Source organism: Girardinichthys multiradiatus, chromosome 9 (assembly GCF_021462225.1).
Source record: "Girardinichthys multiradiatus isolate DD_20200921_A chromosome 9, DD_fGirMul_XY1, whole genome shotgun sequence".
Classification (NCBI taxonomy): Eukaryota; Metazoa; Chordata; class Actinopteri; order Cyprinodontiformes; family Goodeidae; genus Girardinichthys; species Girardinichthys multiradiatus.
In genome coordinates, this window is record NC_061802.1 from 4273716 (window position 1) to 4289018 (window position 15303).

The 15303-nt window shown below is 42.2% G+C and overlaps 2 protein-coding genes across 5 annotated transcripts in view; one reads left to right on the forward strand and one right to left on the reverse strand.

Moving 5' to 3' along the window:
* LOC124873841 (prostaglandin E2 receptor EP4 subtype-like) lies at positions 1-8989 on the forward strand. Of its 4 annotated transcripts, none has more exons than XM_047374846.1 (3): positions 1-2057; positions 3851-3920; positions 7166-7342. In XM_047374846.1, the coding sequence occupies exons 1-3, from the start codon at positions 1188-1190 to the stop codon at positions 7195-7197; spliced, it is 972 nt and encodes a 323-aa protein (XP_047230802.1). In that variant the 5' UTR covers positions 1-1187; the 3' UTR covers positions 7198-7342. The 4 variants fall into 4 exon arrangements, 2 of the variants coding, with proteins under 2 accessions (XP_047230802.1, XP_047230801.1); XR_007039647.1 differs by lacking the exon at positions 3851-3920 and adding an exon at positions 8936-8989 and having other exon boundaries at positions 11-2057; positions 7166-8549; XR_007039648.1 differs by lacking the exon at positions 3851-3920 and adding an exon at positions 8936-8989 and having other exon boundaries at positions 11-2057; positions 7166-7585.
* Positions 8966-15303, reverse strand: part of aspm (assembly factor for spindle microtubules) — a 25036-nt gene continuing 18698 nt past the window's right edge. The window contains exons 20-26 of the mRNA XM_047374844.1: positions 15072-15221; positions 14797-14988; positions 13415-13607; positions 13115-13269; positions 11383-11559; positions 11135-11307; positions 8966-11061 (exon numbers count right to left, since the gene is read on the reverse strand). Of these exons, the coding sequence (XP_047230800.1) occupies positions 10959-11061; positions 11135-11307; positions 11383-11559; positions 13115-13269; positions 13415-13607; positions 14797-14988; positions 15072-15221 (1143 nt within the window). The 3' untranslated portion in view covers positions 8966-10958. The remainder of the gene's footprint in view (positions 11062-11134; positions 11308-11382; positions 11560-13114; positions 13270-13414; positions 13608-14796; positions 14989-15071; positions 15222-15303) is intronic.

Sequence of the window (15303 nt, forward strand, 5' to 3'; positions counted from 1 at the left end):
AAACCAATTTAAATAATAAACTGAATCTGAATCAATTGGGATGTATGTACCCGACTTTAAATCTGTATGATTCGATTAAATTTACTTTGTAACATGATTTAAGACGATGTGTGTTGTGAATTGATGCCATATTCAGCAAAAAAAATTAAATCTAAGGTTTTTCTGCATAAAAGAGAAATGTGCTTGGGTTTACCATATCAGAGTAAATGTAACTCTGAAGCATTTGGTGAAAGAATGGAGGACTAAAAGTGTTTCAGTGTGGACAACCACCAGTAACATATGAATAGTCATGTATGTGCCGTAAACACACCTCCTTTGGATCTCATGAATGCGTTTTCCATCCTATTTAGCAAACTTGATAAAAGACTGAGGTTATGCAGTCATTTTCTGGCCATAGCAAATACTCAAAGCACTTTACATTGGATCCACATTTGCCAACTGCAGTCACAAAAATATATAAGAACAGATCAATAAGCAATTTGACAACTTCTCCACCTGTTGATCCACAACGATCCCTCTGTTCTTCCTTGTGGGATTGTTGTTCATTTCATCTGCAGAGTTTCTCAGATTCTGCAAGATTCTTGGGTCTGGTGTGCACAGCTCTTTTGATATGCAGTAGTTTGTGATGATTTTGATTAAAACTATGGCACCTCTCATAAGATGTAGAAACTTACACATGCTCTGACTTTTAGATAATTTGAAAAAAGATTACCAGTAGCCTTTTAAATGTCCAAAATAAGTTTTCCTCTGTCAGTAAACGCCATTGGAGGGACAATTTATGTCTTGCTTTCATCATAAAAAGGAAATATTGAGTGACGGAAAGTCTTCTGGAGCCCATTGCCTCTATCTTCACTCATCTGTTCGAACTGGACCCTCTGTGACTGTGGCAAATACCCCACGTCTGTGATGACGCATGTGACGGCAGGAAATTGGAGAGAAAGACTGAAGACAAACATTTTTTCTGCCTGTCTCCATCCCATACATCAGACCCGTCAGGCTGTTGGTTGGTTGGTTGGTTGGTTGGTTGGTTCAGCAGCCTACATCCGGGACCACCCCCCGTGTCAGCCCACTGCGGTGCGCCATGATATAAGCGGTTGACTTGCGGATTGCTGGAAAGCAGAAGAGTTCGGATCACCATAGAACATTCCTCTAGTTGACTCCCCGTCATCCCTTGCAGGGAAACGGAAATGTGCTCCCAGATCCCGGGAAGACCAATGCAAATATCACACGGCAGCATCTGGCTGACTCTGACAATGGAGACTCCGAACTTTACGCACGGATCTGCGCCCATTAATGAGTCGCTGCGCCAGCGTTCAAACAACTCAGCTGAAATCGCTTTGCCGATCTTTATGTTTGCTGGCGGGGCCATTGGGAATCTGATCGCCATACTTGTGCTTTCAGTGTCCCGACAGGAGAAAAAGTCCTCCGCCTTCTTCTCGCTGGTGCGCGGTCTGGCGGTGACTGACCTTCTGGGCACCTGTTTGGCCAGCCCGCTCACCATAGCCAACTACATAGACCAGCATGTACTGCGGGACCGGCGCGTCTGCGAGTTCGACTCGTTTCTGCTGTTGTTTTTCGGTTTGACCGGACTGAGCATCATTTGCACCATGGCAGCAGAGCGGTACCTGGCCATCTGCTGCCCCTACAGATACCAGAGGTGGGCAGTGGACCGACGCTTCGCGCAGAAGTTCCTGTTCTTTATTTACATCAGTCACATTTTATTCTGCTGCCTGCCCATGATGGGCATGTCCAGGAGCGAGCTGCAGCCACACGGCACCTGGTGCTTTATCGACTGGAAGACCCCCGAGCCGGTGGCCGCCGCCTATTCCGTCCTGTATGGGGCCGTGAGCCTGCTGCTGATTCTCGGAACCATCGTGCTGAACCTGGCGGTGTGCGGAGCGCTGCTGCTGATGCGCCGCAGAAACGTGCAGCGGGCCTTCACCAGAACCAGCGTCAGGCAGAGGTGGAGGGAGCTGTCCTCGGCCGCAGAGACGCAGATGATGACGGTTCTGGTGATGACCTCCGCGGTGGTTCTGGCCTGTTCGGCTCCGTTAGTGGTAATTATAACTAACAGTTAACTGTAGGTTGTAACTGATATAACACGCATTAAGTCGTTGATTTAAGTAGAGAGAATGAGCTGGATTTTTGAAACTTACTTTGCATCCTGAAAATGTAAATCCAGAAACATATTTGGATTCATTGCACACTAACTAAAATATTTCAGGTCTTTTATTGTCTTAATACGGATGATTTTGGCATACAGCTCATGAAAACCCAAAATTTCTATCTCACAAAATTAGCATATTTCATCCGACCAATAAAAGAAAAGTGTTTTTAATACAAAAAACGTCAACGTTCAAATAATCATGTACAGTTATGCACTCAATACTTGGTCGGGAATCCTTTGGCAGAAATGACTGCTTCAATGCGGCGTGGCATGGAGGCAATCAGCCTGTGGCACTGCTGAGGTCTTATGGAGGCCCAGGATGCTTCGATAGCGGCCTTTAGCTCATCCAGAGTGTTGGGTCTTGAGTCTCTCAACGTTCTCTTCACAATAGCCCACAGATTCTCTATGGGGTTCAGGTCAGGAGAGTTGGCAGGCCAATTGAGCACAGTGATACCATGGTCAGTAAACCATTTACCAGTGGTTTTGGCACTGTGAGCAGGTGCCAGGTCGTGCTGAAAAATGAAATCTTCATCTCCATAAAGCTTTTCAGCAGATGGAAGCATGAAGTGCTCCAAAATCTCCTGATAGCTAGCTGCATTGACCCTGCCCTTGATAAAACACAGTGGACCAACACCAGCAGCTGACACGGCACCTCAGACCATCACTGACTGTGGGTACTTGACACTGGACTTCTGGCATTTTGGTATTTCCTTCTCCCCAGTCTTTCTCCAGACTCTGGCACCTTGATTTCTGAATGACATGCAGAATTTGCTTTCATCCAAAAAAAGTACTTTGGACCACTGAGCAACAGTCCAGTGCTGCTTCTCTGTAGCCCAGGTCAGGCGCTTCTGCCGCTGTTTCTGGTTCAAAAGTGGCTTGACCTGGGGAATGCGGCACCTGTAGCCCATTTCCTGCACACGCCTGTGCACGGTGGCTCTGGATGTTTCTACTCCAGACTCAGTCCACTGCTTCCGCAGGTCCCCCAAGGTCTGGAATCGGCCCTTCTCCACAATCTTCCTCAGGGTCCGGTCACCTCTTCTCGTTGTGCAGCGTTTTCTGCCACACTTTTTCCTTCCCACAGACTTCCCACTGAGGTGCCTTGATACAGCACTCTGGGAACAGCCTATTCGTTCAGAAATTTCTTTCTGTGTCTTACCCTCTTGCTTGAGGGTGTCAATAGTGGCCTTCTGGACAGCAGTCAGGTCGGCAGTCTTACCCATGATTGGGGTTTTGAGTGATGAACCAGGCTGGGAGTTTTAAAGGCCTCAGGAATCTTTTGCAGGTGTTTAGAGTTAACTCGTTGATTCAGATGATTAGGTTCATAGCTCGTTTAGAGACCCTTTTAATAATATGCTAATTTTGTGAGATAGGAATTTTGGGTTTTCATGAGCTGTATGCCAAAATCATCCGTATTAAGACAATAAAAGACCTGAAATATTTCAGTTAGTGTGCAATGAATCTAAAATATATGAATGTTAAATTTTCATCATGACATTATGGAAAATAATGAACTTTATCACAATAGGCTAATATTTTGAGAAGGACCTGTACATTGCTTTGCAATCACATTACAGCCAAACACCTGAGTATTTTATTGGGCTTTATGTCATAGATACATAAAATAATTCACTAAAATAAATCTGAAAAATTTTGGATTCAACCCCCCCTGTCAATACTTTGCAGAACCAGTTTCCCTGCAATCACAGCTGCTGGTCTTTTGGGCTTTTCTGTGGTTCTTCTGTCAGATTGGATGGTGAGTGTCTGTAAACAACAGTTTTCAGGTCTTGACACAGATTCTCAGCTGGATTTAGACCTGGACGTTGACTGGGCCATCACACATGAATATGCTTAGCTCGAACCCTGGCAGAATGTTTGTACTCTGCCCCACTGTCGAGGGCCCACAGCCTGATACTGCCACCACAATGTTTCACCATGGGGATGGTGTTTTGGGGCAATGTGCACAAATAGTGTTTCACAAGCAGCTTCAAACATTTAATTCTGGCCTCATCTGGCAAAAGATTCTCCCTACTGAGCAGTGGGGCTCTGCGGCTCCCCTTCAGAGTTACTACGGGCCTTTTGGTTGCTTCTCTGATTAATGCTGCCTGACCTGACCTGTTAGTTTGAGTAAATGTTCATGTGTTGGTAGGTCTGCAGTTGGACCTTTCTCTTTCCATTTTCAGATGATGGATTGAGCAGCGCTCTGTGAGATGTTCAAAGCTTGTTTTATAACCTAATCCTGCTTTAAACTTCTCAACAACGTCTCCCTGACCAGTCTGCTGTGGTTCTTGGTTTTCTTGGTGTTGTTTGTTTTCTAATGTTCTCTAACAAACCCCTGAGGCCTTCACAGAACATCTGGCTTTCTACTGAGATTAAATTACACACATTACAGCTCTAATCAAGAGACATCTGATGACAATTGTTTGCACAGGATCTTATTGAGGAGTATCATATTAAAAGGGATTAAACATTGAAAATGTTCACAAGCTGTGAAAAGGTTTGAGACTGAATGTTGGACCGGTACCGTTTGGTTGTGAACTTTGGTAGTACGGTCCAAAAGTCCTTCTTCATCTCGGTTTACTTCCAAGGCGCTACATTACATTGACATTTTCAGACTTTCTAAAAGTCTTTCATTTATCAGCTTTTTCCACTAATTTTCAGTTCAGTTTCTGACAGCTTTTGTTTGCTTTTTTTGCGCCACTTACTTTGATGTGTTGCCATTCAGACATAAAATGCTTTTAAACTCAAGGGATGAAACATTGACACAGGATTTAGTAAAAAACCAGCTCTAAATTGGATCTTTGGAAACTTCACCAGCAGTATGTCCCAAACACAGATATAAAGCAGTATTTTAGCCTCAAGAAGGTGATTCCTAAAACTATTAGTCATATATCTGCAGTCAGTCGATGATCAGTAGAAGGATGATGCATCTCTCTGTCAGATCTGCTTGATTTCCCCTATTTCTGTAAAAAAATGACTTTCAGATACAGTTGATATATATACTGGTCCTTCTCAAAATATTAGCATATTGTGATAAAGTTCATTATTTTCCATAATGTCATGATGAAAATTTAACATTCATATATTTTAGATTCATTGCACACTAACTGAAATATTTCAGGTCTTTTATTGTCTTAATACGGATGATTGTGGCATACAGCTCATGAAAACCCAAAATTCCTGTCTCACAAAATTAGCATATCATTAAAAGGGTCTCTAAACGAGCTATGAACCTAATCATCTGAATCAACGAGTTAACTCTAAACACCTGCAAAAGATTCCTGAGGCCTTTAAAACTCCCAGCCTGGTTCATCACTCAAAACCCCAATCATGGGTAAGACTGCCGACCTGACTGCTGTCCATAAGCCCACTATTGACACCCTCAAGCAAGAGGGTAAGACACAGAAAGAAATTTCTGTACGAATAGGCTGTTCCCAGAGTGATGTATCAAGGCACCTCAGTGGGAAGTCTGTGGGAAGGAAAAAGTGTGGCAGAAAACGGTGCACAACGAGAAGAGGTGATCGGACCCTGAGGAAGATTGTGGAGAAGGGCCGATTCCAGACCTTGGGGGACCTGCAGAAGCAGTGGACTGAGTGTGGAGTAGAAACATCCAGAGCCACTGTGCACAGGTGTGTGCAGGAAATGGGCTACAGGTGCCGCATTCCCCAGGTCAAGCCACTTTTGAACCAGAAACAGCGGCAGAAGCGCCTGACCTGGGCTACAGAGAAGCAGCACTGGACTGTTGCTCAGTGGTCCAAAGTACTTTTTTCGGATGAAAGCAAATTCTGCATGTCATTCGGAAATCAAGGTGCCAGAGTCTGGAGGAAGACTGGGGAGAAGGAAATGCCAAAATGCCAGAAGTCCAGTGTCAAGTACCCACAGTCAGTGATGGTCTGGGGTGCCGTGTCAGCTGCTGGTGTTGGTCCACTGTGTTTTATCAAGGGCAGGGTCAATGCAGCTAGCTATCAGGAGATTTTGGAGCACTTCATGCTTCCATCTGCTGAAAAGCTTTATGGAGATGAAGATTTCATTTTTCAGCACGACCTGGCACCTGCTCACAGTGCCAAAACCACTGGTAAATGGTTTACTGACCATGGTATCACTGTGCTCAATTGGCCTGCCAACTCTCCTGACCTGAACCCCATAGAGATTCTGTGGGATATTGTGAAGAGAACGTTGAGAGACTCAAGACCCAACACTCTGGATGAGCTAAAGGCTGCTATCGAAGCATCCTGGGCCTCCATAAGACCTCAGCAGTGCCACAGGCTGATTGCCTCCATGCCACGCCGCATTGAAGCAGTCATTTCTGCAAAAGGATTCCCGACCAAGTATTGAGTGCATAACTGTACATGATTATTTGAAGGTTGACATTTTTTGTATTAAAAACAATTTTCTTTTATTGGTCGGATGAAATATGCTAATTTTGTGAGATGGGAATTTTGGGTTTTCATGAGCTGTATGCCAAAATCATCCGTATTAAGATAATAAAAGACCTGAAATATTTCAGTTAGTGTGCGATGAATCTAAAATATATGAATGTTAAATTTTCATCATGACATTATGGAAAATAATGAACTTTATCACAATATGCTAATATTTTGAGAAGGACCTGTATGTGTTTTCATGTCTCACACCTTCTCTTTTCTCCTCAACTTCCTCATATTGAAGTACACTCCCACTACACAATATATTGTCCTGATCAGGTACAAGAACTGAACAGAAAATGAGTGGAAATGTGACCAGAGCCTAAAGAAAGTCTTTGAAAAGCCTTCAGAAAGCACAAATCGCCTTTAAATGACAGAATGCTGGTAATAATTTTGTTATTGATCATTCCTGCTCTCTGCAACGTCTTTTCGATGCTTGTAACGTGTCGCTTCTTAAATCTTGCAGCTATTTTACATAATTTGAAAAACCATATGTAACTATAAAAAATCTAAATGATTACTGTCTCAAACTCTTTGTGAGCAGTATGAGTTACGCAAACTTGCTACTGCGTTTCAGGTGCGCATTTTTGCCAACCGCTTCCAGAATGACCAAAAGGCAGATCTGACAGCCATCCGGATCGCCTCACTGAACCCCATCCTGGATCCCTGGATCTACATCCTCCTCAGGAGGTCCCTGTTCCGACGTTTGCTCAGTCTGTCCAGGAGATGCGACAGCCCCAGCATTTCCCCGCCTTTGACTCAAAGTGATCTGCTGTGTCCCGAAATCATGAAGGACCACGTGTTGACTCAGCTGATGTGCAACGCAAACATCATCACTCATCTGTCCGCCTCTGCCAGATTCCCACCGTATAACACTGAGATTCTCTGCGAGACCTGAAGCTTTGCAGAATCGGTGGATGTTAGTTGTGAGCACCTGCAGGGAAGCAGAGAAACTCAGTGGGACAGAAAAACTGAGATGGCTACATAAATCTCCACGGTAACCGGACATGCAGAGATGAACACAAGAAACGTTTGTACACACAAACAAGGAATATGACTTCAGTTCCACTTTGCTCTTAAGAAATTCTAAAAATATAATATACATACAAACATATATACATATATATATATATATATATATATAGATTGATTGATTGATAGATATAAGATATATGGAGGGAAGGTCAGCCCTGATAATTCTCTCTGCAGATCTAATCGTTCGTTGTAGTTTGGACCTGTTCTATTTTGTGACTAAGCCAAACCAAACAGTGATGGACGAACACAGGACAGACGGATTGATGGCAGTGTAGAAGAGGACCACCAGCTCCTGTGGAAGGTGCCACAGGAAGTATAGTCTCTGCTGGGTCTTCTGATGTCTATGTGTGAGGACCAGCTTTCTCCTAGGAACCAGAAGAAAGTAGACACGGTGTGGTTGAGGATTGTGAAGGGACAGTGTGGGGGTGTTCTCCAGAAGTTCACCATCATCTTCAGTCCTGAGTGGATTAAGTTCCAGGTGGTTCTGAGTGCACCATCTCCTGTCTGTCTGCATACAGACAGGAGATGGACCTGTCGATCCATCTCTTGTCTGTATGCAGACTCCCCAGCTGCTGCCAGTCAGTCAGGAAGTTGGTTATCCACTGACAGGTGGAGGCCACCACTGTGAGCTGGGTGAGCTTCTGGTGGAGGATGTCTGGGTCAATGGTGATGAAGGCCAAGCTAAAGTCCACAGACAGAATCCTGGTAATAGGCCTGTAGTTGTTTAGCGCCGTGATGGTGCGTTTCTTGGAGACCAAGATGATGGCGAGGCGTTTGAAGCACGAAGGAGCCTCACACACCTTCAGAGACTTGTAGGTCTGAGTGAAGATGGGGACCAGTTGGTCAGTGCAGGCTTTCAGGAATGAGGGCCTTCCTGGTCTTCTAAAAGAGCCCATTTACTTCTTCCTCAGAGATCTCACATGCAGGTAGGGGGTGTGAGGAGAGGAGTGTGATTGGTGCATGGGGAGCTTTATTTATTAGATGAAAACAGAAAGAAATACTCCCTTATTCTTATGAGCCCTTATTCTGTACCTGTCAGTGTTTTACATGACCTGTGTGGCCTGGCCTTAATACTGCAGTTTGATTTGTTGTAAAATCTCTGGGTTATTTCCTCCAAAAGCCTATCTTCATCTTGACCCTTCACCTTATCTGTCAGCACATTCTACTTTCTCATGTTAAAACATAAATATTCCTCTGAACTAACCGCTTATGGACATTATAAAGGTCTTCCTTAAATCACAATGATGCCATATTTTATATATGTAAAGTTGTTCAAACTTCTCATTAAAACTTTTTATTTCTTTTCTTTTAGGGAGCCAAGACGAAAAAAAAAAAAATCAAAGCCATTAAAAAGTTTTATTGCAAATAAAGTTCTGCTTTAAAAGTGTCTTTCTTGTAACTCCAGTAAAAAAAACATGTTTTTTTTTTGTCAGATTAAATCTGAAAAGCAAAGCTTCTTGAACCAGAGGCCTAAATAAAAGAACTAGGAAAACACAACAAAGCAAAACACATCGATCAGAAACATGGAAAAACAGAATAATCATAAATATACTCACAATTAGAACAAAAAAAATTACAGGAAATAAAGGAATTCATAACGAAACCAAAAACATTTTTATCGAAGCAGTTTTGCTGTAAAATGTTTTGATTTCTTGTTTTCCTACATTCCATGTAAAAAAAGAAAAGAAAAGCCTTAGATACATTTTGTCTCATATTTAAAGCCAGGTTTGCATCAATTGTGAGACGTGAAAAATGCACATCTCCCAATGCACTGACCTAAGCATGCTGGAGTCCTGCTGAAAGTCAGTCTGAGCATGCTCAGTGTTGTTTGTGGTTCAAGATTAATTACATGGAAAAGTGCAGAGAACCTTGTTGCAGAATGTAGAGCAGCATTAGCTCCTGTAAATGAATAATATTTATTTGCAGGATTTCTGGTCCGAAGTAACCTCAAAATCTAAATATTCTGCTGCCAAACAACTTTTACTAAGAAAAATTACAGGACAATTGATGAATTAGTCATCCACTAGGGGGCGGAAGAACAACAGCTGATGGACATTTAGAGGGAACTTTAGTTTTGGATTTGTCACTATAAGCAGCACATAAATACAAATATGTTACTTCAGGTGATCTATTTCCATCGTTATTTAAATTTTTAATGAGACAAAAAGGAACTCATGAATCATATTTTAATTAAATGCTCACCTGAAGTTACTCACTGTACTGCAGAGTAAAACAGTAGAGGCAGTTTTGCAAATAAATTTTATCTCCACTATGCATAAAGCACAATTACTATTTCCTTCCCCCTTCTGGCTGTTGTTTAAGGTACCAGGCGGTCCCTTTGTTGGGCCACACTGGACCTACCTGACCAGATGCAGCTAAAGTGCTGAAAGAGTATCTGCCCCACTAAATGTTTCTTCTGATTCCTTTGTTTTGATACAAGACCCCAATTTGTTGCATTTTTCCAGTTTGTTCATAATTATTTGTATTTATCCATAAAGCCTGGTGAATCCAATAATTAGTGAGGCATTTAAAATTCTTCTTGCATATAAACCCCTGAATAATCGAGCTATTCTACCTCCTGAGGGACTCAGTTACTCGCTGCTTTTAGGTTTTTTTTCTGATTTTGTAATAAATGGATTCATTGTGAAATAGAGAGTTTCAGGAACCTGTCAAGATCTAGTCAGCTCAGGAACAAATTAGGTTCTTTTTTAGTTTGAAGTGCTTTGGATTATTTGTGTCCTTGATCCAATTGTGTCATCTTTTGAAAGTAAGTGGTTTTTCTTCTGTTACTAAATAATTTAAATGTGAGATTTGGCTCCTTTTAGCTTTGCTTTATTAATCTATAGCTTTTTATTCCCATCTTAGAATGTGTTTTTGCTGCACTTTTTATTAGGAAAACCCCCAGAGACACTGGATGCCAAATGGGTAGAAGGTCTATTGTGCAGGACTAAGGTTAGTTTGTAACATGCTGGCCCACAGCAGACGAGCTTGAATCACTGAAGTTCTCCAGGCTTCCTAATTATTTTCTGATACATTTCGAACATACACTTTACAAATCCATCAATCACATGAGCATAAAACACACTTTCAGAGCTGAATCTGTTTTCTTTCAGCCATGTAAGGAAACAAGTTTTGGATGCATCGTCACAGGCTCTCAGATTTTGTTGTTCGTTATGTATGCAACCATATGTACAGGAATGATGGTTCCCAACACACTTTAATATAAAAATGTACTTCACTATTTACAAACAATTTGATTTAAAAAAAACAAATATGGTCTTTTCTGTAAAAACAAAAAAAAATAGATGCATACAAAATGTTAAAAGGATTTCTATCTACAATACAATGGACAGAGTTTCTGCCACCATCTGAATTGCCCTGAGAGGATCCACAATGTCTTTTAGTTTGTCCTTCCTGAGAACCCAATCTGGTGCAAACCTGAAAAACAGACAAACATCCCTTTAGTTTCCACTGCAAACACAGAGCACACAGGCCGATCGAATGCACCTACTTTGGTATTGGCCGAGATTTCCGAGGCGTCGCCGGAACAAAGAAGCTGCCGTTAATTGAAGCGTTTATTTTCTGCCTGATTATGGTTCTTTCTTCGTCCATCTTGTGTTTGCGAGCAGTGAGCCGGTAGATACTGCGGATCCTGTCCAAAGCCCTAGGGAGCTTAACCACCTCCTGAAGAGAAATAGCTGATATTTAGTTTCTTTAAAACTGCAGTAAAATCAGATATTTGTAAGTGATTGTGCAGACCTCAGCGCGACGCTTGTCCTGCAGCAGCAGAGCGAGGAGGAAGCAGGCTTTGGTGAATATGCTCCCACCCTTTTCGGCCACCTTATCCCCAGCCTTCTCCCGGTATTTTTGCAGTAAATCCAGCAGGATTTCCAGGGAATTTTCCACCGAATACACCGCCTCTATGGTCATGTGGTACTGAGGGAAGAACAAGAGTAAAAACAGGGCAATTAAAGCCTGGAGCATGGACAGAGGAAAAGAGAAGCACTTTCTCACATGGATTACAGGTCGACACATTTTAACCCTACTTCGTATAAAGTAAAAACTCAAAACGGTTTTGGCTAAATATCTAAATATGAAAAACATTATGTCAAATGTATTAACTTTTTATAGAAGACAAACCTCAAACTAATTACAATAGATTTCTTCCAGTTTAAATGAAGTTAAAAATATATTGGAGTTTTTATGCTGGCATTTACAGAACAAAATAAGAATCTCTTAAAAACTTATTTATTCAGTGAACCATAAACCTCAAGTGTCACTTTTGACACATTTTTATCAGGCTTTGCTAAAACAGCTCATGATGTTTAAAATACTACTTAACGTACAAATGCTAACAACTCATTTTGAAATGTTTGAAAGATATGTTTTTATTTTAATACCTACAACTATCAGAGGTTAAAGACAGCCTTCTTGGTCTGAAGTATTTCTCTAGCGCGTGGCACAAGTACTACTCAGTTCTTGCACCAGAGTACAGATACAGGCGGTTTTTAAAGAAAGTACAAGCAGGGCCACTCATTAAAAAATTATCAGTATTAATTAAAAGTATTATTCAAAGAGTTTGGGAAAAACACTCCATTTGATGCAATTTAGGAAGATCAGATTGTCTTGAAGCATAAAATGTTCCCCTAAACCTTTCCTTTAAAAGAACTGAAAAACAAATTCAAATGCAGCATATTATCTAAAAAATAAAAGAGACCAAAATAAGACATTAATTTCCCTTCAACAGTCTTTTAAAATAAATTTAAACTGCTGAAGCCCGTGTCTGTATTAGCTGGCCATAAACTCCACCATGTTTAAATTTCCAGAGGCTGCAAAGATTTGTCGTGTCGTCCGGTGATGAAGACACCACCAGGTAACATCTTGCACATCACCTGTTTATGATCAGCGTCTGTGTCTATAGTTTTTCCACACAAATGAACTGATTCCATCATTTCTGTCTACTAAACACTGCTGCTGCTGCATCAACACGAGCTGGTAATTTAGCACCTTTGCCAAACTCAGACATTGACATTTTGGTTGTTTTATACCATTTATCCCAGGTATGAAATCTTGCAGAACCTGCGAGAGGTTTAACACCAATCATGGGTTAATCCAAACCCACCAGGGTTAACTTGCTGCCTCTCTCCTCTCATCCTTATGGGGACTTTTCAAAACAAAACCACAATATTCATGTGGGTTCAGACATTACAAAATAAGAGCATACATGCAAAGTCAAATATGCCAAAATAAAAAGTTATTTGTGATCATTTGGAGCTCAAATCAAAACTGAACGATTAAATCTGTAAATTTCAAAGCACAAGTACCAGTTTTTCACAAACATGGATAAAAATGAGAAATCCGGTCAACTAAAAACCATCAATGTAAAGGATCTGTATTATGAATAATGCACGAGGTAAATCTGAGCTGTGACCCGACTGTTACAGTGACATCACAGATGGACACAGTGGTTTCTGCTCTGTGCCCTGTATACCTTTGAGAGGTTGAGGAGGATCTGGATGGAGAAGGTGATGACCTCCATGCAGGGTCCGCTCCTGTTGCAGCTGCGTATCAGCGTGAAGATGGTGTTGGTGGCTCCTCTGTCCACCAGCCGCTCACAGCACTCTGGTGACAGCCTAGTAGCGGTCTCTGCACACAGAAACACATTTGATGAAGACATAAAGCACCACTTTTTCTGCTACCAACAGTTGAAAAGATACTTGTGTCAGTTGCTGAAAGTCTGGATGTAAGGAAATCAGGACGGCATAAACAATATTATAATCCCACGTCTTACCAAGGTTTTTCAAGGCTTCCAGGATATAGGAGAAGTGTTTGTATCGGAGGAGATACTCCAACGCAGAAGACGTCTTGTTGCACAGTTTATCTTCCTCTTGTACTTCAGCAGAGACTTTGAGCAAGCGATGCCTCAACTTCACAAGCTTAGGATCGTCGTTCAGCATGCGGGAGCGGTGTCCTCTCCACAGAGCCTGGAGGGACAGAAGATGAGAGATGTCTGAGACCGACTTCCTGTCAAAGCCAGTTCTGTCATTATGAACAGTAAGCTCCTGAAACTCCTGGACCATGCAGTTCTGGTCAGACGTTTACATTAATTCATCATCGACACGAAAGTCATTTTAATTTGAGCCTTTTAATGATTCATCTCCACCGTTTTTTTATACAATATTTAGCATGAAGGGCGACTCATTACCTCCAAACATGTGTCATGAGCTTTAACATAAAACTGACTGGATATTGGACCACTCTCCTCATCAGAAACAACAGAGCTCACCTAAACCCATCTGTTTCCTAGCATGGACACAGTTTTCAAGCACAATCCACAGATTTTGACCCAAAACTGGTTTTAATGTGTGTTTGGGATCATTGGCACCATCAAACAACCAACCTCGGTGGAGCTGAAGAGTCTGTAGGTCATTTAGCCACCGCTTTGTGCAATGCACCCGTACCGCCGGCAGGCAAACAGAACCTCAGCATGACGTTGCCACCACCATGCATGACAACTGGTAGAGTGAAAACTTAAGTCATGCTCGAAGGTGTCCGTTTTGGACCAAGTGCTTTATTTTGGGTCAGCATTCTCTCGAACGATGGTTACATAAACTTCACTTGACTGGTGTTCCAGCGTCTTCCAGTCTATGACAGGTTTGAACCTCGTCGGTTGCTTGATTGTTCCTGAACAGCCTAAACTAATATGCTGCCTCTGAAGGTCACATTTTGGGTCAGATGGTTGCAACTTCGGAAACATGGCCGCGTTCCAACGGGAGAATGACCCCAAACCGACTGGTTTCAGAACGGATAAGCAGATTAACATCATTTCTGATGAGAAGACTGGTCAGATCTCCAACCAGTATCAGCCCAGAAGCTTGCTGATGGCTACAAAAAGTGAGAGGTTTCCCTGCATTTTCTTAAAGTGTATTTACCAAATATTATCAGGGTGTATGTTTATATCTGAATCAGTTTATAAAATGTTTAGATTATGCAAATAAAAGAAAATCAAACCATAACTTCAAACTTCTGCATCCACTTTTTTCCCCCCCACAAAACATTTTTTTATCAATTCATCCTGAAAAGTGACACTTCAGATAAATCATTTAAAACCCCACATTAGGATGGCGTTTTTTAAACTTCTGACCAGATTCAACTTTAGATGGATTGCCACACCTGAGCTTTGACAAAGCCTCGTTGAACTATCTTCTGGCGTCTGATGAGGAGGAATTTCTGGGCCGCCTGCTGGATGATGGAGGCAGCTTTGTGGCGGAGCGCCAGCCAACGCCTGACGGCTCTCTGAGCCACCACCACCTTCATCCTGTCCTCCAGATATCGTCTCCTCTGCAGCCTCGCTCTAACCCATCGCTAAGAAAAGCCCAGAGAACAGTTTGATCAGGCGCTGCACTCTTCCCCGACAGGACATTATTGGCTCTGGCTTGTAACTGTACCTGTACGGTAACGACAGAATGGACCTGTCTCTTTGCTGATTCCAAAGCCCAGTGCGCTCTCAGGGCTCGTTGGATCTTTATGGCACATAGGTGATGGAAAACTGCAGCCGTAAAACGGAGTCTCCGCTCTGCCTGGGCATCCTCCAGGGCCTGTAACCAGTCAGCGAAAATGTAAAGTTTCTGCTCGACTGAGTAAATTACAGTATTTTGTTAGATTAGAGCCAGTTAATGA